Here is a 24,076-nt window from a genome sequence, read left to right on the forward strand (position 1 = left end):
TTCCATGCGTCTTGTATTAGCATCTTGCGCGTGGCTCCTGTCATGTGCAGTGTTACTTGTGGTAACAAAATGAGAGAATGTAGAACATTACAGCATAGTACAGGCCCTTCGGCCCTCGATGTTATGCTACCTGCCATACCAATCTGAAGCCCATCTAGCCTACACAATTCCATGTATGTCCATATGCTTGTCCAATGACAACTTTAATGTACTTAAAGTTGGCGAATCTACTACCGTTGCAGGCAAAGCGTTCCATACCCTTACTACTCTCTGAGTAAAGGAACCACCTCTGACATCTGTCCTATATCTTTCACCCCTCACTTTAAAGCTATGACCCCTCGTGCGCACCGTCACCATCCTAGGAAAAAGGCTCTCCCTATCCACCCAATCAAACCCTCTGATTATCTTATATGTCTCAATTAAGTCACCTCTCAACCTCCTTCTCTCTAACGAAAACAGCCTCAAGTCCCTCAGCCTTTCCTCGTAAGACCTTCCCTCCATACCAGGCAACATCCTAGTAAATCTCCTCTGCACCCTTTCCAAAGCTTCCACATCCTTCTTATAATGTGGTGACCAGAACTGTATGCAATACTCCAACTGCAGCTGCACCAGAGTTTTGTACAGCTACAGCTGTACCTCTTGGTTCCAGAACTCGATCCCTCTATTAATAAAAGCTAAAACACTGTATGCCTGGGTGGCAACTTTCAAGGATTTGTGTACATGGACACCGAGATCTCTCTGCTCATCTACACTACCAAGAATCTTACCATTAGCCGAGTACTTTGCATTCCAGTTACTCCTACCAAAGTGCATCACCTCACACTTGTCCGCATTAAACTCCACTTGCCACCTCTCAGCCCAGCTCTGCAGCTTATCTATGACTCTCTGTAACGTACAACATCCTTCTTTCCACAACTCTACCAACCTTAGAGTCACCTGAAAATTTTCTAACCCATCCTTATACGTCCTCATCCAGGTCATTTATAAAAATGACAAACAGCAGTGGACCCACACCGACCCAACACCGACCCTTGCGGTACACCACTAGTAACTGGTCTTCAGGATGAACATTTCCATTCAACTACCACCCTCTCTTCTTTCAGCAAGCCAATTTCCAATCCAAACTGCTATATCTCCCACAATCCCATTCCTCCACATTTTGTACAATAGCCTACTGTGGGGAACCTTATCAAAAGCCTTGCTGAAATCCATAGACACCACATCAACCGGTTTACTCTCATCTACCTGTTTGGTCACCTCAAAGAACTCAATAAGGTTTGTGATGCACGACCTACCCTTAAATGAAACAACAGATCTTTCAATCCAGCCACACTGTGTCGCCTTTCTGAAAGAGGTAGCAAATTCGTCATAGTCTTCCACCTTCCCCTCAAATAGCAAGTCATCCAAGTTCAGTCTGAGACTTTACTTACCTGCCACCCACCCCACCCCCCCGACCAACTGAAGCAGAATTCCCACAAACTGTTAAAAAGTTTCCCTCTCATGTCGCCTCTGATTCTTCTGCCAACTTACGTTAAACGTGGGTCTTCTGTCAGCCAACTCACAACTGTGGCCGCCAACAGTGTTTGCTTTCCTTTTCCATTCTGACAACGGGCTTTACAGCGAATGCACCGCGCTCCAGAAAGAGCAGACCCAGTGAACGGAGGAGTCACGCTGTCGGAGGCGGCTGTCAGAGCGCGCTCACGTGACCCCCGCTGTAACCTTTCGTCACTGTCGCCACTTGTGGTCACGTGCCCGACGGTGTTGTGCGTCCCGACCGGAAAAGTGAAGCGATGAGTGTACCGGGGAAGCCATTAAACCGCGGCCTGATCGAGGTGAGCCGGGGTCCCCGGGGCACAGACAACCGGCCCTGCGGCCGGCGGGCTGAGTGGCGCAGTCTGAGTACTGAGAACCGTTCCGAGTTTCCGTGTTCTCAGGAAGGGTCAATCGACCCGAAACGTTAACTCTGAGTTCTCTTCACTGATAACTGCCAGACCTGCTGAGCTTTTCCAGCAATTTCTGTCTTCTTTCTGAGTTTCCGTGTTCTGCTGTTGTACACTGCGCTGGGATCAGAGTTACAGTGCACCACTGTTTACGTTGCACTGGGATCAGAGTTACAGTGCACCACTGTTTACGTTGCATTGGGATCAGAGTTACAGTGCACTGCTGTTTGCTCTGTTTTAGGATCGTGAATTGCTGTGCACTGCTGTTTAAGCTATGCTGGGATCAAAGTGACACTGCAGCACTGTTTATATTCTACTGGGATCGCAGTTACAGTATACCACTGTTTGCACTGCACTGGGATCAGAGTTACAGTACACCACTGTTTACATTGTCATAACCTACTCCACGCTGTCAGATCCAACCCTGACTTTGTAATTAAGCTTGCTGATAAGTGAGGTCCTGTTGTAGTCTGGTGGACTGACCTCTGCATTGCAGCGGCTGAGTGCCAGCTCTCAGATACCTCCTATGTCTCCTGGACGCATGACCCCACAATGGAACAGCAGGCCATTGTGTCAACTACAGTTATTAACCTCATTTCATCTGGTGATCTCCCCATCACTGCCTCCGAGCTCAGAGTCCCCCAACCCTGCACAGCTTGCTTCTACCTCCTCAAAATCCGCAAACAGAACTGCCTGAGCAGACCATTGTTTTTACCCATATTGCTTCTGCCCCACAGAACTCATCTCTTACTACCTTGACTGGGCCTTTTCTCCCCAGTCCAGTCCTTGCCCTCTTACATCCCCGATTACTCTGTCACTTTACGCCAGTTTCAGAATTTGCAGAGACAGTAGATGTGAAGTGGGAAAAGCATAGCAGGTCAGACAGCATCTGAGGAGCAGGAACATCAACATTTCAGGCCAAAACCCTTCATCGGGACGTTGACTTTCCTGCTGTTAGGATGCTGTCTTCACCTGCTGTGCTTTTGCAGCTTCACATCTATTGACTCTGGCTTCCAGTATCTGCAGTCTTTACTGTCTCCAGTTCCAAATTTCCAGTTTGCGGGCTGCAGCCATTCCCTCTTTACCATGGATGCCCAATCCCTTAACATGTAAGTTCCCCCACCAGGATGGTCTCAGGGCCCTATGCTTCTTCCTGGGACAAAGGCCTCAATTGTTCCGACCCACCCTCATCTCCCCCACCTTGCCGAACTTGTCCTCACCCTGAACAACTTCTCGTTTCCCTACTGTCATTTTCTTTAGGTCAGAGGGCTGGTCATGGGTACCTGCAAGGCCCCCAGTTATGCCCATCTCTTTGTGGGCCACGTGGAACATTCCTTCTTCCAGGCCTATTTCGGCCCCCATGCATAACTCTTTTTCTGGTATATCAGTGACATCATCTGTGCTGCTTCCCCTCTTGCTCTGAATTGGAAAAGTTTATTGATTTTATTTCCAATTTCTTACCCTGCTGGGATCAGCAATTATGGCGCAAAGCTGTTTACAGTGTGCAAGGAACAGAGTTACACTGCACTGCTGCTGCCCCATTGTTTTGGGGTCGGAGTTACACTGCACCGCTGTTTTCATTGCACTGTGATCAGAGCTGCTGTGCTGTTTATTTACACTGAGATCATTTGAAACAGCTAATATTTCTTCATAGTGATAATGGGAACTGCAGATGCTGGAGAATCCAAGATAACAAAGTGTGGAGCTGGAAGTGTGCAGCAGGCGAAGCAGCATCTCAGGAGCACAAAAGCTGACGTTTTGGGCCTAGACCCTTCACAAGAGAGGGGAATGGGGAGAGGGAACTGGAATAAATAGGGAGAGAGGGGGAGGCGACCCGAAGATGGAGAGAAAACAAGATAGGTAGAGAGGAGAGTATAGGTGAGGAGGTAGGGAGGGGATAGGTCAGTCCAGAGAAGATGGACAAGTCAAGGAAGCGGGATGACGTGGTAGGTAGGGAAACCAAGCGGAGGCTTGGGGGCCGCTTTGCAGAACATCTCCGCTCGATTCACAACAAACAACTGCACCTCCCAGTCGCGAACCATTTCAACTCCCCCTCCCATTCCTCAGACAACATGTCCAGCATGGGCCTCCTGCAGTGCCACAATGATGCCACCTGTAGTTGCAGGAACAGCAACTCATATTCCGCTTGGGAACCCTGCAGCCCAATGTTATCAATGTGGACTTCACAAGCTTCAAAATCTCCCCTCCCCCCCACGGCATCCCAAAACCAGCCCAGTTCTTCCCCTCCCCCCACTGCATCCCAAAACCAGCCCAGCCTGTCTCTGCTTCCCTAACCTGTTCTTCCTCTCACCCATCCCTTCCTCCCACCTCAAGCCGCACCTCCACTTCCTACCTACACCTCATCCCACCTCCTTGACCTGTCCGTCTTCCCTGGACTGACCTATCCCCTCCCTACCTCCTCACCTGTATTCTCCTCTCTACCTATCTTGTTTTCTCTCCATCTTCGGTCCGCCTCCCCCTCTCTCCCTATTTATTCCAGTTCCCTCTCCCTATCCCCCTCTCTGATGAAGGGTCTGAGCCCGAAACATCAGCTTTTGTGCTCCTGAAATGCTGCTTGGCCTGCTGAGTTCATCCAGCTCCACACTTCAATATTTCTTCATAGCTCATTTTTATTTTTTCAGCTTAGTTGTGTACCTATTAGCTGCCTTGCTTTTCTGCTTTACAGAAATAACTATGCTTCAGTTTTACCAGACTGATTCCTATGAGTGCAGGACTGATGTATGAAGGTAGACTGGATCAGTTAGGATTATATTCACTGGAGTTTAGAAGAATGGATCTCATAGCATCCTATAAAGTTCTATTAGAACTGAACAGGGCAAGTGTAAGAGGACTGTACCTGAAAATGGAGAGTCCAGAGCCAGGAATCACAATCTTAAAAGGTGACAGTGAGGGTCCTTGACAGCAAGGCCACATTTGACTGAGTGGAATCAATGGCTATCAGGGGACAGACTGTCCTCTGGTTGGAGTCATACCTGGCTCATAGGAAGATGGTTGTGGTTTTTGGAGGTCAGTCATCTTGATTCCAGGACATCTCTGCAGGAGTCCCTCAGGGTAGTGTCCTAAGAGTCAACCATCTTCAGCTGCTTCATCAATAGCCTTCCCTCTGTCATAAGGTCAGAAATGGCAATGTTTACTGATGATTGCACAATGTTTAGCATTATTCGCGACTCTCAAACATTGAAGCATTCCATGGCCAAATACAGCAAGATCTGGACAATATCCAGGCTTGTGCTGACAATTAGTAAGTAACATTCTTCCTACACAAATGCCAGGCTATGACCATCTCCAATAAGAGACGATCCAACTACCTTCCTTTGACATTCAATAGAGTTACCATCACTGAATGCCCCACTATCAACATTATTGGGGTTACCATCAACCAGAAACTCAACTGGTCTCACCAGATAAATAGACTGACTACAAAAGCAGTTCAGAGCTTAGGAATACTGTGGTGAGTAACTCACTTGCTGACTCCCCAAATCGTGTCTCCCATCTACAAGTCAGAAGTGTGATTGAATACTCACCACGTGCCTAGATGCAGCTCCAACAACACTGAAGAAGCTTGATGCAATCCAGGACAAAGCAGCTGACTTGACTGACACTACATCCACAAGCATTCACTCCCTCCAGTAGCAGCGCTCAGTAGCAGCAGTGTGTTCTGTGTACACAAGAACTGCAGAAACACACCAAAGATCCTCAGACAGCACCTTCCAAACTCATGACCACTTCTATCTGGAAGGACAAGGTCAGCAGATACCTGGGAACTTTGACATATGCAATTCCCATCTAAGCCACTCAGCATCCTAACTTGGAAATATAATGCTGTTCCTTCGCCATTGTGGGATCTAAATCCTGGCATTCCTCTCTGAATGACATTGTGGGTCAACCTTCAGCACATGGACTGCAGCAGTTCAAGAAGGCCACTTGCCATCACCATTCCAAGGTCAATTAGAGGTAGAAAATATATGCTGGCCCAGTCAGCAATGCTCACATCCTATAAGTAAATAAAAGAGTAGGCCTTTTCAGACAGAGATGTGGAGAAATTTCTTCACCCAGAGAGCAGTGAGCATGTGGAATGGTCACCCTCAGAAAGTCTCTGAGACCAAAACCTTGACTGTTTCCAAGAAGGAGTTTGCTCTAGTTCTTGGACTAAATTGATCAAATGACACGGGGTGAAAGCGGAGTTAGGGTACTGAGTAGATTGGGAGATGCTGATCACAGCCTTGATCATATTGAATGGTGGAACAGAATCAAATTGTCAAAAGGACTGCTCCTGTTCCTCTTTTCTATGTTTTAAAAGTGTGTTTGTGATCATTTTAATTAAAGAAAAAGAGTAAAAATAGACATGTTGTGGAGGAAAAAGTACACCAGTCGTATTTGCAGCGTCATATCAGATTAGCAGAAGTAGTTCATAGAACATTACAGCACAGTACAGGCCCTTTGGCCCTCGATGTTGTGCCGACCTGTCATACCGATCTGAAGCCCATCTAACCTACACTATTCCATGTACGTCCATATGCTTGTCCAATGACAACTTTAATGTACTTAAAGTTGGCGAATCTACTACCGTTGCAGGCAAAGCGTTCCATTCCCTGACTACTCTCTGAGTAAAGAAACCACCTCTGACATCTGTCCTATATCTTTCACCCCTCAATTTAAAGCTATGCCCCCTCATGCTCGCCGTCACCATCCTAGGAAAAAGGCTCTCCCTATCCACCCTATCTAACCCTCTGATTATCTTATATGTTTCAATTAAGTCACCTCTCAACCTTCTTCTCTCTAACGAAAACAGCCCCAAGTTCCTCAGCCTTTCCTCGTAAGGCCTTCCCTCCATACCAGGCAACATCCTAGTAAATCTCCTCTGCACCCTTTCCAAAGCTTCCACATCCTTCTTATAATGCGGTGACCAGAACTGTATGCAATACTCCAAGTGCGGCCGCACCATTTGGTTTTTGAGCCTGCTCCACTATTTGATAAGCTCATAGCTAATCTGATTGTGACTTCAACACCACTGATTTATCACTCTCTGTACAAAAAGAAACATGTCTACCTTAAATGTTGCTCATTCTTAAACCATCTGTCCTAATTCTAGTTTCTTGCACAAAGGGGAACATCCTTTCAGCATCCAACATGTCAAGTTCCCTCAAGATCTTCAATGAAATCACATCTTATTTGTCGAAACTTGAATGGATAGAGGGCAAACCTTTTCTGATAAGATAACGCCCCGATCACAAGATTTAACCAAGTGAACCTTCTCTGAACCTTTTCTAATGCAATGATGCCCTCTTCTAAATTGACCATAAAGATAGGAACAGGAATATGTCACTTCGGCCTCACGCCTGCTGCACTATTTGGTAGGATCATGGCAAACCTGACACTCCTCACATCTATTTTCCTGCCCTTTCCTCAGAAGCTTTGAAAAGGAGACCAAAACGATACACAGTACTCTAGATGTGGAATTAAAACTGAACAGAGATAGTAGGAACTGCTGATGCTGGAGAATCTGAGATAACAAGCTGTAGAGCTGGTTGAACACAGCAGGCCAAGCAGCATCAGAGGAGCAGGAAAGCTGATGTTTCAGGTGCGGACCCTTCTTCAGAAAGGGTCCAGGCCCGAAACATCAGCTTTCCTGCTTCTCTGATGCTCCTTGGCCTGCTGTGTTCATCCAGCCCTACACCTTGTTACCTCTACTGTAGATGTCGTCCCACCCTGCACATCTGTGACAAAGCACCATACTTTTCCTATCCTTTGCATCTTATTAGCTTTCCTAATCATTTGGTGTACCTGCATGCTAACATTGAATCATTCACGCACCAACACTTCCAGAACCTTCTGTACAACACTGTTTTACAATATTTCTTCATTTTAACAAATGATGTGAAGCAGTACTAATTTTAAGTGCTGCTTAATTTTCAGCCAAATTTGTAGAGCTGTTATGTCAGAGAAAGGAATTGGGATAGACGCTGTTCCTTTGAACACGTGGGTGTTCAGTGAGGTGGCATAACCAGTCAGCATTTGAGCAAAACTAAGAGGATTTCTCCTCACCTGCAATGCTTAATAGTAACAATGTACCCACGGCTAGAAATTACTCAAGTGCTCACTTTGGCACCAAGAATAGGAGAGAAGGAGATTGTATTCACTTGATAGGAGTTACCATGTTGGAAAGTACTGTAATTAGAAAATGGAATAACATGTCAGGTTGATCAGGACTGAAATGAGATGAAGTGGGAGAATGGTTGCATAGAGAAGCAAAACATAAAATCAGCTAATTCCTGCCTCTGGTTTCCATTTCCTAGCCATGTTGCTAGAAAAAAATGAAAGAGCCAGCTTATGACTATCACAGACCAATAGAGGAAGGAATGGGCCACTTGGTTCTCACAGACCGTTAGACTTCTAAAAGTGAAACAAACAAAGGGAATGCTGGAGAAACACAACAGGTCTCATAGCATCTGTTGAGAGGGAAGCACAAAGTTTAAAATAGTCTAAAAGTGATCCAGCTTTCAAAATGCCTTTTGTTACGATGGTCTGTTTCTTGTTGGGGATGAGTTTGTATTTTGACTATGTGTAAGACCAATTCAGTCATTTAAAAGATGCTTGTAGTTGATAGATGAAGATTATTTAAGGGGTTATGATTCTTTCTGGATCATGTTCTGAAAGAAAAAGAACAGCATCCTTACCTGCTGCATTCCCTATATAAAAGAAATGCTTAATTTTTTTACAAGGTTAGCTTTTATGGATGGTCTACTATTAAGAATTTACAACTAAATAGTAACAGGAAATTGTTTGACCCTGTCATGACATAAGATGTTGCAAGTAATTTGTTGCATTTCTTCTGCAGTGTTTATACTCTTTCCCAGTAGAGGTTGTGAATGAACTTAAAAATGTCCAGGCAACGTACAGAGCCCTCTCCGTATATTTTGACTACTATCGTAAGTCATGGTTTAATGTTCACGGGGCGATAAGTAAGTTACATTTATTTGTTCTGCTATTCATTGTTAAAATGCATAAGTACACATTATTTCCAAAAGGGAGTTCTTGTAAAATATTTCCTGTAAAAATACAGGATGTTTTGCTTGGAATGTAAATCTTGGTAAGTTTAATAATAAAATACTGCACTGTATGTTTTGAACCAACTCTTGTGGATATGTTATTACAGACCACCGACAGGTGAGATTTGAATTTGGACTTTGTGGTCTAGAGGCAGGGGCATTGGCATGACGTGAGTCCTAATTAAGTTGTTAGAAAAAAATACCAACTTGAGATTGAGTGGCACTTATCAGTTTTAGGAAGACGTCACTTGTTGTTACTACGGTGCATCTTGTGGGACATTGCTACTTACAAGTTTGCTGTCTACCCATTGTACTTCAGGAAAAAAATGTATTTACTTATCAAGTGCTTTGGGCCATTACTGGGTTTGTATCAATATCAACTTTCACTTTACATGGGAAACAAGACTTCCAGGGAACAATTGAATGATATGTTTTTTGTTGATATCAACACTGAATGATTGCTGACTGCACACACACACACGTGCAGAATACTAAGCCAAATTTGAGAAATGAAAATAAAATTTCAACTTTGATTAATATTTTATTTCTCTTGCTTGGTATATTTTTTCACTTTCTTTTTCATTATTACGTATTTGTCAGTCTTTGTTTAATTATATTGATGAGCGAAATTGCTGCTAGTGCACATGCTTCTGGGTGTCAGCAAATTTGAAGTAATTAAAACTTAGGTCCCAGCCTTTTGAAAACTGAGTGGTGGAGATTGTGTCAGAGCACAAGAGCATAGTCTCTGATTGATTAGCCATTGATGGGGTGAAAGAAGTGAGGGAGGCAGATTGAGGTGATGGTGTAGATACACTCCCATAACTGTTATACTCAATGAAACCCTTGAGCCAGAAAATGCTACTATCACACTCTGACCACTCTGTGCTGGTTACAGTTTAACATCTCGTGGTAAATTTCTGTCCATGGTGTATTCCTGTGGCATAAGACAGTGTTGGACATAATTTTTTAATATTAATGCCTCTGACCTGGATATGAAAAGGGACAGGTTGAATATGGGATGTGGAGAGAACTTGGATTGGAAGGCAGGAAGTCTGCGTTAGCATGTTTCTGTTAACCCTGCCATGTGCCATGACCTGAAGTCAGGGAAGATGTCAGAATAGCTAGAAAAGCAATTGCTGACCCAGTGAACGGGGCAATAGTGAACTGTGGCAACTTTTCAATCCTGGAGGCAGTCCTGGTATCTTTGTACTGGGGATGAGAGAGGAACTTGGCAGTCTGGACAAGGCATGTCTATTCTTTGCCCACATACAGTAATGTAAAGACAATTACCTTCTTCCCAAAGCTGTTCTCGTATCCCTTGAGCAAGTCCACATCTAAGGCCTGGCAAAGTAATAAGGCTGAAATTAAATAGTAAAACACAAGGGCTGTTGTGGTACACTAGTAATGCCCTACCTCTAGACCAGAAGACCCAGGGTCATGTCCCACCTGACCCAGAGGTGTGTCATAACATGTTTCAACACTTTGTCTAAAAATATCTAAACAATAAAGCAGGTTAAATTGGTCATTACCAATCCTATTAACATATTAAATTCCAGTCTGTCTCCTGGACATATTCTCACTGTCTGCCTTTATTTCACACCTTCAATAAGCCTGGGAGTGGGTGATGTTGAGATGGTTTAGGTTGGAGATTTTTGTAAATTTTGACCCCTTATTTCATACTGCGTAGTCTTAGTGGTAAAATCCAGCCCTGTTGAAAGTAACTGAACCAAATCATGTGAGATAAAAAATATTTATTTAATCCATTTTATGATTTTGTTTTTGCCATTTTCTTCCAGCTTGTGGAAATGGAGCTAAAAATGAGCTTGTTAATTTGAATGGAAGTATTCCTGTACCATGCAGAGGTAAGTCTAGCAGGTCTGTTAATGCTTTAGATCTGTATTAAATTGGCAGTTTGGATGAACAGTTCAATGCCATTAATGGAGATGCTTTTTCCCATCTTTTAAAATGTTTTCTCAGAAATACTGCTGAAAATCTGGATTATTTTGTCTTCAGCCGAGCTGGACTATACCTCCTTTGGAGGCATAATAATACCTATGGGAAAATTTGTGGTTTAAATTCTGACCTTCCCACTGAGCAGCGTTGTGGGTGAGGGGCTGCAAAGTTTGATGGGAGGAAAATTCTTCAAAAGCAATTATTTTAGTGCAGTCACTGATACAAGAATAACAAATTAATATTTAACTCATTGGTTCTTACAGAAAAGTAAGTTATTCCAGCTAGAACTTACTCAGTACTTTCTCAGAAGTCTCCCTTTGGCACCATTATATTTGGTAGTAATGATGGTGCTGGAGAATATCTCTGGCTCATACAAATATACAAAGGAGGAACAAAGGCTTTTCAAACCTATGCCATCATTCAATAAGATCATGGCTGACCTGATATTAACGTCATTCCTGCACATTCCCAGTAATCATTCATTCGATTGGTAATCAAGAATCTGTCTATATCTGCTTTAAAATTATTTAAGATTCAGAATCTGCTGAAGAGGAAGCTCTGCATGAAATAATCTATAAACACCACTCTTTAGATGTGTTTTTGATGACACATTTCTTAACAGTGTACAGGGAGATCTCAGGAAGCTGATACTTAGTAACGATTCCTATATTTCTTTTATATTGGTGTATTTAGTGTGAGGATCAAACATAACATTGACTATACTGTATTGAATCTACCGTATTCGCTCCTCATAATGTTTTCCAGATGTTATCTTTGAAGCATATCTTGAGGCCACTGGGGACATGTTAACCTTACTTCAGCATGATCTGTTTTGGGAGGCATGAGTTGGGCGTTCAGATGATATGGCTGGTCCATTGGAGTTGCTGTTGAATTATGGTGTTGGGATGCTGGCTATGTTGACCTCCTGCAAGATGCTGGTGTTAGAGTACTTGTCTTCCTAGGTGATCTGCAGGATTCTTCATAGGGATCTCTGGCGGTGTTGTTCCTGTGCTTTAAGGTGCCTGCTTAGGTAGTCCACATTTCAATTCCATATAGCAATGTTGGAAGGACAACAGCTTTGTAGACCAGAAGTTTAGTCCAGACTTGTAAGCCATAGTCTTCAAACACCCTTCTCTTGAGTTGAGCAGAGGCTGCACAGGCATAATTCAGATTGTGTATTTCTACATCAGTGTTGGCTTTGAAGGAGAGAAAGCTGCTGAGGTATGGGACATGATCCACATTTTCAAGGGGATGGTTGTTGACTCTTATTGTAGGACGGGTGGAGGGACTGTTGGGTGGACTAGAATTGAGTTGGTTGGTTTGCTGAGCTGACTGGTTTTCATGCAAACGTTTCGTCCTACATCTTCAGTGCTGTCATGCCTCAATTGAAGTGTTGATGTGCTGTTCCATTCTGAAGGGATATGATCCAGTCTGTTGTGGTGGGTAATTCTGTTTCTGTTTTGCTACGTAGTGGTACGTAGTTGAGTTCTGTTTCAACATGCTGCAGTTGCAGTTCTAGGTTACTAGAAATTGTGTGAAGATATTCTAAACTCATGAAAAGCCAGCAAAACTTACATTTATAGATATTTTGAATTAATCCAATCAGATATGTTGTGACAAACCTGTTGAGCAGGCAGGACTTGAACCCAGGCCTTCTGGCTCAGAGGTAGACACAATATCGCTGTACAGCACACCCCATTCCTACTGCACCTGGTTTCCCTGGTGGTCTGCTATTCAAGTACCAACCAGGCCAGAGTAGCTTTGAGATGAGACAGAATCAAGGATTTTCAGACGACTATTGCTGTAGGCAAACTTGTATTTTTGTACTGCATTTAACATGGGAAAAGACATCAAGAGACTCTAAAGGAGTTTAATAAGACAAATTGTGAAATGTTATGCACTCATCAGCCTTTGAAGACTTCTCCATAACAACCTGCAATCAAAACATTGTTGAAAAATTAATTTCTAACCCATAGTAAGACCTAATTTCAATCACCATTTAACTGCAGTCTATGAAATGCCCAAATGTGATGTTTTGTTGTCTGTATATGGGTCAAATTAGTGAATCACCTTGTATAAACAAGAAGGAAGGAGAGAAAGATTTATGAAAATTTTAAAATAATCTTTTGTGTATAATGCTGAAGTGATAAATGTAGAAACCACCATCTAAGCACGGAGTTTGGAAAGGATTAGTTTGTTCAAAGTATACTTTGTTAACAATGTGCATATGTGTTCATATTCAGGCAAAATTTATAGTGTTCCCATTAGCATCTGGTTGCATAACGAACATCCCCAGATCCCACCAAAGTGTTTTGTGAAGCAGCTACCAATTCTCTGTCAAAATCCTGGAATCCAAATGGATAACACTGGCCTGGTGTCTTCAAGTTACTTACAGAACTGGAGATATGTAAGAATACATGTTATAAACTTTGTTCATGCAGCAAAAAAAAGTTAAGATTATACACAATGTTTCAACTGCACTTGCCAATGTGTACACTAATTTTGATATGAAGAGGGTTAGTTGTTGATTATATTTGGAGATGAATTATTGAATCTTGGCAACATGTTTTGAGTAGAATATCTTATCCTAGCGCTGTTTAAATGTGATAATTGTTAGAAGATACTTGTTTAAGGACACATCAGATATCTTATTCAATGATCAAACCATGTCAAATTATGTAAAAGTGACAATCGTAAATGTTATAAATATTGTGTTGAGAATGTGGTGCAAAGGTAGTTTAAGCTTACGTGTTAAAATAGTGTATCAGATTTTATTACTTCTAAAATTCATTTATTGTAATATTTTTAAGCTTAGGAATTGGGTTGGAGAAGTTTTTTTTTAAATTTTCCAACTGTTTGTTTTAATTCTCAGTCATGCATGCATGTTTTGTTATCTCTCTGTGTTACAATAATGAAAGCAGACCAGCTAGCACAAATATATAGCTTTAGAGTTAAATTTAAGCAAAAGCTGTTACTGTGTTCTTGCCCACAGAATAGGTCATTTACAATTGACTACAAATTTGTAATAACAATCAGATAGTTCCTTCATTTGTTTAGTTATTCATTTTCCAAGTACAAGAGTACAAGAGTGAAAATGTCATGCAAGAACAATTGTGGATCAAACTTATGATAATTTTATGAATATTTATTGTGAAGATTACGCAGGTGTAGTACTAGTGTATATTTAATTCCTTTTTATCATTCTACCATGAGGTGTAGACTTCCTTGGCTAGGCCAGAATTTATTGTGCATTGCTGATTGCCCTGGCAAAGATGGTAGTGAACTGCTTTCTTGAACAACTGCCATCCTTGGAGTGTGGGGACATGCTGTTAAGAGGGAATATCTTGACAATGAGGGTGTGGTAATAAAATTCCAAGTCATGTTGGTGTGTGGCTCAGATGGAGTTGCAGGTGATGGTGTTTCCATACATCTACTTCTGTTTTTATTCTTGATGGTAGATGGCACAGGTTTGAAAGTTGCGGTTGCTTTAGTCTAGTGAGTTGCTGCACTTCACCTTGTAGATGCACACACTGCTAAGGAAATGAAGATTGAAGATTGTGAATGGGTAGCCTCTGAAATGGGTTTCTTTGCCCTGGATGTCATCGAGCTTTTACAGTGTTTACGGTGAGCCACAATCACCTGGGAAGTTTCACCACACTGCTGACTTGTGCTTTGTGGGTGGTATACAGGCACCAGGGAGACAGGAGATGAGTTACTCACTGAAGACTTCCCTACCTCTGTCCTGTTCTCATAGCCACAGTGTTTCTATATGGCTGGCCTAGTTCAGTTTCTGGTCAATGAAACCCTGAGGATGTTGATATTAAATGAGAGAATTAAAAATACAAGTTTAATTTTGGTTCAGGAAAGGTGTAGTAAAATAATTGGTGGGAATTAAAAATACAAAGTTGAAGGCCTAGGTTATAAGGAAGGTCTTTGCAACTTCTCTCTTATTAAATTTTTCTGCTTTCCACAGCCAACATCACATTTGGTCGGTCTCATTGAAGACATAAGAAAATCTTTAATGAATTGCTTAAGTAATCTACCGCAGATTCCTCCTTCACAAGGTAAACTGTCAGTGCGTTTCATGTTTTTATACTGAAATATTTTCTCCTGCACCTTTTTAAAACTTGAGACTGACATGGCAGTAAGACACCTTCTTGTTCGTTTTCTTCCATTCACTCTTCGTCCCATTCAATGCAGTTGCTATGGCTGAGAGGAATGGCATTCTACTTCTGGAATAAAGAACATATGATCAATGTAGAAATAAATTTTCTCAACTTTTTTTCCCACCACCTGCCCTATAGGCTGACGCCTATCTGTTTGCATATGTATTACAAAGTTAGGGTTTTGCATTATGGCAACTTTTTTGAGTTTCAGCTTAATAGATTGTTACTCTTGATATACTTCTATAAGAAATATATCTGACAGGACAGAAGTTTGATTAAGAGGAGTAATTATGTTGCATTTATATTGGGGATTAGTTGATTGCAGTGCAATTGCACACACTGAATTAAAACAGCTGGCTTGAGGCAAGCAGACATGAAGTTTCATAATGCAGCCAGTGTGTGCAGGCATCACTTCACCCTGGCCCATGTTGTGGAGTCAAGGATGAGGTCAGAATTTTTTTTTTAATCAACCTGTTCAGACATGTCATGGATAATGGGAACTGCAGATGCTGGAGATTCCAAGATAATAAAATGTGAGGCTGGATGAACACAGCAGGCCAAGCAGCATCTCAGGAGCACAAAAGCTGACGTTTCGGGCCTAGACCCTTCATCAGAGAGGGGGATGGGGGGAGGGAACTGGAATAAATAGGGAGAGAGGGGGAGGCGGACCGAAGATGGAGAGTAAAGAAGATAGGTGGAGAGAGTGTAGGTGGGGAGGTAGGGAGGGGATAGGTCAGTCCAGGGAAGACGGACAGGTCAAGGAGGTGGGATGAGGTTAGTAGGTAGCGGGGGGTGCGGCTTGGGGTGGGAGGAAGGGATGGGTGAGAGGAAGAACCGGTTAGGGAGGCAGAGACAGGTTGGACTGGTTTTGGGATGCAGTGGGTGGGGGGGAAGAGCTGGGCTGGTTGTGTGGTGCAGTGGGGGGAGGGGACGAACTGGGCTGGTTGAGGGATGCAGTAGGGGAAGGGGAGATTTTGAAACTGGTGAAGTCCACATTGATACCATATGGCTGCAGGGTTCCCAGGCGGAATATGAGTTGCTGTTCCTGCAACCTTCGGGTGGCATCATTGTGGCAGTGCAGGAGGCCCATGATGGACATGTCATCAAGAGAATGGGAGGGGGAGTGGAAATGGTTTGCGACTGGGAGGTGCAGTTGTTTTTTGCGAACTGAGCGGAGGTGTTCTGCAAAGCGGTCCCCAAGCCTCCGCTTGGTTTCCCCAATGTAGAGGAAGCCGCACCGGGCACAGTGGATGCAGTATACCACATTGGTAGATGTGCAGGTGAACCTCTGCTTGATGTGGAATGTCATCTTGGGGCCTGGGATGGGGGTGAGGGAGGAGGTGTGGGGACAAGTGTAGCATTTCCTGCGGTTGCAGGGGAAGGTGCCGGGTGTGGTGGGGTTGGAGGGCAGTGTGGAGCGAACAAGGGAGTCACGGAGAGAGTGGTCTCTCCGGAAAGCAGACAGGGGAGGGGATGGAAAAATGTCTTGGGTGGTGGGGTCGGATTGTAAATGGCGGAAGTGTCGGAGGATAATGCGTTGTATCCGGAGGTTGGTAGGGTGGTGTGTGAGAACAAGGGGGATCCTCTTGGGGCGGTTGTGGCGGGGGCGGGGTGTGAGGGATGTGTCGCGGGAAATGCGGGAGACGCGGTCAAGGGCGTTCTCGATCACCGTGGGGGGAAAGTTGCGGTCCTTAAAGAACTTGGACATCTGGGATGTGCGGGAGTGGAATGTCTTGTCGTGGGAGCAGATGCGGCGGAGGCGGAGGAATTGGGAATAGGGGATGGAATTTTTGCAGGAGGGTGGGTGGGAGGAGGTGTATTCTAGGTAGCTGTGGTAGGTAGCTAGGTAGCAGTCTCCAACTGCCGTCGAGACATCAACCGCCTCAACCTCTCCACCCCTCTCACCCACTCCAACCTCTCCCCTGCAGAACGGGCAGCCCTCCGCTCCCTCCGCTCCAACCCCAACCTCACCATCAAACCCGCAGACAAGGGTGGCGCAGTGGTAGTATGGCGCACTGACCTCTACATCGCCGAGGCCAGACGCCAACTCTCCGACACCACCTCCTACCGTCTCCTCGATCATGACCCCACACCCGAGCACCAAACCATCATCTCCAACACCATTCATGACCTCATCACCTCAGGGGACCTCCCACCCACAGCCTCCAACCTCATTGTTCCCCAACCCCGCACGGCCCGTTTCTATCTCCTTCCCAAAATCCACAAACCTGCCTGCCCTGGTCGACCCATCGTCTCAGCCTGCTCCTGCCCCACCGAACTCATCTCCACCTATCTGGACTCCATTTTCTCCCCTTTGGTCCAGGAACTCCCCACCTACGTCCGTGACACCACCCACGCCCTCCACCTCCTCCAGGACTTCCAATTCCCTGGCCCCCAACACCTCATATTCACCTTGGACGTCCAGTCCCTGTACACCTGCATTCCGCATGGAGATGGCCTCAAGGCCCTCCGCTTCTTCCTGTCCCGCAGGCCCGACCAGTCCCCCTCCACCGACACTCTCATCCGCCTAGCTGAACTCGTCCTCACACTCAACAACTTCTCTTTTGACTCCTCCCACTTCCTACAGACTAAGGGGGTGGCCATGGGCACCCGCATGGGCCCCAGCTATGCCTGCCTCTTTGTAGGTTACGTGGAACAGTCCCTCTTCCGCACCTACACAGGCCCCAAACCCCACCTCTTCCTCCGGTACATTGATGACTGTATCGGCGCCGCCTCTTGCTCCCCAGAGGAGCTCGAACAGTTCATCCACTTCACCAACACCTTCCACCCCAACCTTCAGTTCACCTGGGCCATCTCCAGCACATCCCTCACCTTCCTGGACCTCTCAGTCTCCATCTCAGGCAACCAGCTTGTAACTGATGTCCACTTCAAGCCCACCGACTCCCACAGCTACCTAGAATACACCTCCTCCCACCCACCCTCCTGCAAAAATTCCATCCCCTATTCCCAATTCCTCCGCCTCCGCCGCATCTGCTCCCACGACAAGACATTCCACTCCCGCACATCCCAGATGTCCAAGTTCTTTAAGGACCGCAACTTTCCCCCCACGGTGATCGAGAACGCCCTTGACCGCGTCTCCCGCATTTCCCGCGACACATCCCTCACACCCCGCCCCCGCCACAACCGCCCCAAGAGGATCCCCCTCGTTCTCACACACCACCCTACCAACCTCCGGATACAACGCATTATCCTCCGACACTTCCGCCATTTACAATCCGACCCCACCACCCAAGACATTTTTCCATCCCCTCCCCTGTCTGCTTTCCGGAGAGACCACTCTCTCCGTGACTCCCTTGTTCGCTCCACACTGCCCTCCAACCCCACCACACCCGGCACCTTCCCCTGCAACCGCAGGAAATGCTACACTTGTCCCCACACCTCCTCCCTCACCCCCATCCCAGGCCCCAAGATGACATTCCACATCAAGCAGAGGTTCACCTGCACATCTACCAATGTGGTATACTGCATCCACTGTGCCCGGTGCGGCTTCCTCTACATTGGGGAAACCAAGCGGAGGCTTGGGGACCGCTTTGCAGAACACCTCCGCTCAGTTCGCAAAAAACAACTGCACCTCCCAGTCGCAAACCATTTCCACTCCCCCTCCCATTCTCTTGATGACATGTCCATCATGGGCCTCCTGCACTGCCACAATGATGCCACCCGAAGGTTGCAGGAACAGCAACTCATATTCCGCCTGGGAACCCTGCAGCCATATGGTATCAATGTGGACTTCACCAGTTTCAAAATCTCCCCTTCCCCTACTGCATCCCTCAACCAGCCCAGTTCGTCCCCTCCCCCCACTGCACCACACAACCAGCCCAGCTCTTCCCCCCCACCCACTGCATCCCAAAACCAGTCCAACCTGTCTCTGCCTCCCTAACCGGTTCTTCCTCTCACCCATCCCTTCCTCCCACCCCAAGCCGCACCCCCCGCTACCTACTAACCTCATCCCACCTCCTTGACCTGTCCGTCTTCCCTGGACTGACCTATCCCCTCCCTACCTCCCCACCTACACTCTCTCCACCTATCTTCTTTACTCTCCATCTTCGGTCCGCCTCCCCCTCTCTCCCTATTTATTCCAGTTCCCTCCCCCCATCCCCCTCTCTGATGAAGGGTCTAGGCCCGAAACGTCAGCTTTTGTGCTCCTGAGATGCTGCTTGGCCTGCTGTGTTCATCCAGCCTCACATTTTATTATCTCAGACATGTCATGGGACAGGTGGGACTTGACCTTCTGACTAGGAAGTAGCGACGCTACCAGTGCACCACATGACACTCTGTGGGATCAAAAATGCAACCTGTTCATAAACAGTGGATAACCAATTGAAGGCACTTGTAACTTACTAAAGCTTATTCTCAAAGGAGTCAGCCTGTCAAACATCAGGAACTAAGCCAGCAGCTTGGAGGCAGAATACAGTGACAGTTCTCCAGAAAGGTTTTGAGGCATTCCCCATCTACCTGATTAGTGTTGTAGGTACATACCTTTCTGTTCACCTGTAGTGACATTTATTTTTGTGTTTCTGTTACAAATTCTTCTGTCTACATTTATAATAGCAGTGCTCATCTTGCAGACCAGTGATAGGAACGGTGCAATTATAGCAAGTTTATATTGGATGTTTCCATTAATATCTAGGCATAATTTTTCTAACTATAAATTCTTAACACAGCCAGTAACATTTCATGGCAAATGTATGCAGATGCAAGTTTTTTCAAATAGGCATGTTGCATGAGAAAAGATGCCTACTACATCTTGAAATAAAGCTTTGCTAAGCAAGCTTTGTTCATTTGATAAAGACTGTAAATTGCATTTAATGAATTTAGTTAATTTGCAACATCATTTCATATGTTTGGAATGCTTTATTTTAATGTTTGCTTTTGAAAAATATATGCTGTAGAAGGGGATTTTAAGAGTGATGTTTCGAATAGAGCTTTAGGAGAAGAGGTTTTCATTAATTTTCTTTGAAATGTCTCTTTTTAGAACAGCAATTTTCCACCTCTCTTGTTATGCCTCCTTGTCCAAGGTGAGCTTCTGTTGTTGATTGCCATTATGTTATGGATGATTCAAAGTTAAATACATTGTGACACCTCTGTAACTTGATCTATCATTACTGTACAGTCAAGATGCATTTGTAAATAGGACCATACTTCTGTTGAGTGTGGTCAGCAAGTACTGACAGTATAATTTTGAAAATAAGCAGAGACCCACAAAATATGTTAAATCTCAACAGTAACTTTCGTGCAATTTCCACTCTGCAGAAGTCTAGGTGAAGTTGTCCCATGTCTAAGTATCGGCCTAGAAATATTATGGTAAACATGATCAAGAATTTGCCATGTGAATTATTTATAATCAATGAATATCTAAGTCTAAATGGAATCTACTTTCCTAAATTATAAATAGGCTTACATCTGATGGGTTTAATATTATTCAAAGAATAAGCACCATTTCCTTGAAATATACTGTAAGAATTTTGGTGTCAAAAAAAATAGTTTCCAGAACATCAAACTTGCTCCTTTATTCTGTCCTTATTTAGGAATCATGTTTTGCAGCAGCATTACTACTGTTCCTTGCTTGATTCTACATTTTGATTATAACATGTTCATTCATTTGAGTCAGACTGTTTAGAAACTCTAAAGGATATAAACTGTTATCATCATCTTCATTTGTTTAGTTGACTGGACTGTTTTGTTTTCAAACTTTCATGTTCAAACCTAGTATACCTTATTTTTTAGCATGATATATTGAATAATAAGTTGTATCAAATAATTGTCCCTGCTGTTCTGGCACTCTTATTGATCTCATCCACCCACACATGCCATTCACACCCCATCGCATCCTGTCCCTTGGGTGAAACAATCTCTCCAACTCCTATGGAGCTCCCATTACCTTCCAATGTTTCTGTCCTCCATCAACCCAACTCCTGCGCTCCATTTCTAGCTGAATCACACACAAGTCATTTACATTTACTTTGCATGCCAAGCACCGCACTAACTAAATTAACTAGCAGACATGCCCCTTAAATGGATAAATCAAAATGCAGGCAAAATAGAGCACTACTGTAGATATTGTTTATGCACTAGACTGCACTAACTTCGGAATTTGCAATAATGCATGACATTAAATCTGAATATGTCAGTGACATTGCAATTCTCGTAGCAGTCTTTTCTGTTCACAACAACTTTTACTTGAAAGGTGCAGGTCATTTGTTATGCAGTAATGTAGAGCTAGTTGGAGGATGTATCTTTCTCAGCTCGGTCATTGACTGGAAATAAAAGATTTTGCAGCACAGGGTCTGTCTGTGTCATGTCAAATAGATAAAAACTGCTAAATGTATATGTTTTCCATTGCAGCACTGCACCTTCCATTGGGAATAATTGTCCACGTCTCAAGAATATTCCTCAGCCTTTGAATTCAGGTTATTTCCAGCCTCCATATTCAAATACATGGCGTAAGTCAACAAATTAAGATAACTGAATAATTATGCATCTGCGTCATGGAAAAGACCATTCAGCACATCCAGCTCAACTATAGCCTCCCCATTTTTTTTCTGCTCCAAATCTACCAATATCACCGTCCATTCCCTTCTCCCTAATAACTGGATAATATTAGAGGTTTGAAACACTCTACATTTAATAAGCAAGCCAATATGAAGAGCATCATTATGTAAATTATAAGACAAATGTGGCAGTTGACCAGGGGAAGTGAGCTGCAGTTCAAATTTAAACAGTAAATAAATAAAAAAAAGACAGTCAACACAAACTTTTTATCTCAACCAACTGGGGTTGTGACCTTCACTGTAAGACACTTAATGAACGCTTTTGTAACAAGTGTCACAGAGCTGACTTCATCACTATTTTGGGGAGGGAGAGGGGAAAGAGCCAGAATTCTCACTCTTGAAAGAGTCACATGGTATGGGAGATGTGCTCAAAACTTTCAAGTCTTTAGGGAAGTCTTCCTACTGATAGTTTAGTACCTCAAAAAGGCAAGTAAAAGGTAATATTCATAGAAACGTGCAGTAGAGAAGAGGACATTCGGCCCATCAAGTCTGTACTGCCAAAAATACACTACTTGTACTAGTCCCACGTACTCGGCTCATGGTCTTGAATGTTGTGGCATTTCATGTGTTCATTGATGTTTTTAAAGGATGTGAGGTGTCACGTCTCAACTACCCACTTGGGTAGTGCATTCTAGATCCCCCCCACCCTCTGAGTGAAAATATTTTTCCTCAAATCTAAACCTCCTACATTTCACTTTAAAATTATGCCCTGTTGTTATTGACCCTACAACTTAGCAAGGGGAACAGCTTCCCCCTGTTCACCCTGTCCATTTCCCTTGTAATATTGTTGCATGTTTATCTCTAGAGGCTTTTGCTTGTGGCATTTAGAATGTGATCTTTTGTGCTGCTCCTAAGGCACTCCCCAGATAATACCATTCTTAATTACTAATTCTCTTTTGTAATTTTATTAAACGTTAATGCCTAATGACTTGCAGGCATGTTAGTTCAGGAAGGAAGGTAACATTTATTGAAATATGCAAAACCTTTCTATCTCATGGAAACTTTATTTTCTTTAGCTGAGCCCCATCAATTTTTTGATGTCTCAGATAATCCATAATGCTTCTCTCACACAAGTTAGCCTTGAGCTTCAGTCATTGTTAACTGTATGAATTTGTTTGCTATTTTGATCACAATCGGTCTCAAACAATTAAGAATAAGATGAATGATCAATTGGTCTGAAGTCTTAGAGTGCTAATCAAGAAGTGGTAGGAGTTTGTAACAAAGGCAATACAGTAATCATGAAGGACTTTGCAGATTTGATTTATGCAACTTTAAATGATGATTAAAGTCCTAAAATATGACTTGGAAGATGAGTTTGATGCATGCATTTGAGCAGTATGTTGAGGATCCACCCAACAAAGAAGTTATTTCAAATGTTATTCTGTGATTGACCCAGGTTTAATTAATTTCATAGTAAGGATTATCTGGGAAAGAGTGATCACAAAATAGAAAATAAATGGGGGCTTAGGAGTGATGTGCTTAAGGGGAAAACACAAATATAGTTTTTTTAAAGCTTGTTACATAGATGAGAGGGACAAATCGGCAAAGGTAAATTGAGAATTCAGTTAAAAGTTATGATAGAATGTTAGTAATAGAAAACATTTAAAGAAATATTTTAGGCATCTTAACTAAGCTACCTCCCATTAGGAAATTCAGGATCTTTCTGGGAAAAGGGGTCCATTTATAACTGACAAATGGGGTTAAGGATAATATTAGATTCAAAGAAGAGGCTTACAAGACTTTCAGGAAGAGGAGAATGCCTGAGGCTTGAGAGATTTGAGTTTCTTGGCCAAGAAAATGGATAAAGGATGAGATTAGAATATGACAACAAACTAGAGAGAAATACGAAAAAAAGGAACTTCATTCGGTTTGTGAGAGACCAGCAAAGTAAATGTGAGGCCCAGAGTCTCTGAAATTAGAATCGGAAATATAGAAATGACACATCTTTAACAAATATTTTGTATCTAACACCACGACAGATAATAAAAAAGAACAAAACTAGCGGAATCAAGAAATGCCATTTTCGAGCAAGATGAAGATAAATATTTTCCAGTAACCTTAATTACTAAATTACTTTCATTAGAGATGTTTGTGGCTAACATATCATTGAGTATATTCAAGGCTGATATCATTAGTTATCTGTTTATAAGAGTATTGAGCGATGGGACCCTGGCAGGAAAGTAAGGTCACTTCAGCCGTGATCTTACTAGCGGTTGAGTAGGCTTGAGGGGCCACGTGAGTTACTTCTGTTTCTTATGGTCTTATGCTTGAGGAAAGGAAAGCTGATCAAGACATTGCCAGAACTCCTTGCACTGCAAATGGTGCTCTGATCTTTATCATGTTTATCAGAAAAAACATTTAGGCTTCATTTTAAC

At 43.6% G+C, this 24,076-nt stretch overlaps 1 protein-coding gene across 4 annotated transcripts in view; it reads left to right on the forward strand.

Annotated features, from left to right (window-relative positions):
- Positions 1 to 1,610: 1,610 nt before the first annotated feature.
- The window catches only part of si:dkey-181m9.8 (E3 ubiquitin-protein ligase RNF31), a 57,302-nt gene continuing 34,836 nt past the window's right edge, over positions 1,611 to 24,076 (forward strand). Inside the window, exons 1-7 of one of the 4 annotated variants that reach the window (XM_048529315.2) lie at positions 1,611 to 1,832; positions 8,800 to 8,923; positions 10,807 to 10,872; positions 13,207 to 13,370; positions 14,937 to 15,027; positions 20,126 to 20,168; positions 21,496 to 21,593. In XM_048529315.2, coding sequence (XP_048385272.2) covers positions 1,791 to 1,832; positions 8,800 to 8,923; positions 10,807 to 10,872; positions 13,207 to 13,370; positions 14,937 to 15,027; positions 20,126 to 20,168; positions 21,496 to 21,593 — 628 coding nt within the window. In that variant the 5' untranslated portion in view covers positions 1,611 to 1,790. The remainder of the gene's footprint in view (positions 1,833 to 8,799; positions 8,924 to 10,806; positions 10,873 to 13,206; positions 13,371 to 14,936; positions 15,028 to 20,125; positions 20,169 to 21,495; positions 21,594 to 24,076) is intronic. The other 3 variants (XM_048529313.2, XM_048529314.2, XM_048529316.2) reach the window with 3 other exon arrangements.

The sequence above is a fragment of the Stegostoma tigrinum genome, chromosome 5 (assembly GCF_030684315.1).
Source record: "Stegostoma tigrinum isolate sSteTig4 chromosome 5, sSteTig4.hap1, whole genome shotgun sequence".
Lineage (NCBI taxonomy): Eukaryota > Metazoa > Chordata > Chondrichthyes > Orectolobiformes > Stegostomatidae > Stegostoma > Stegostoma tigrinum.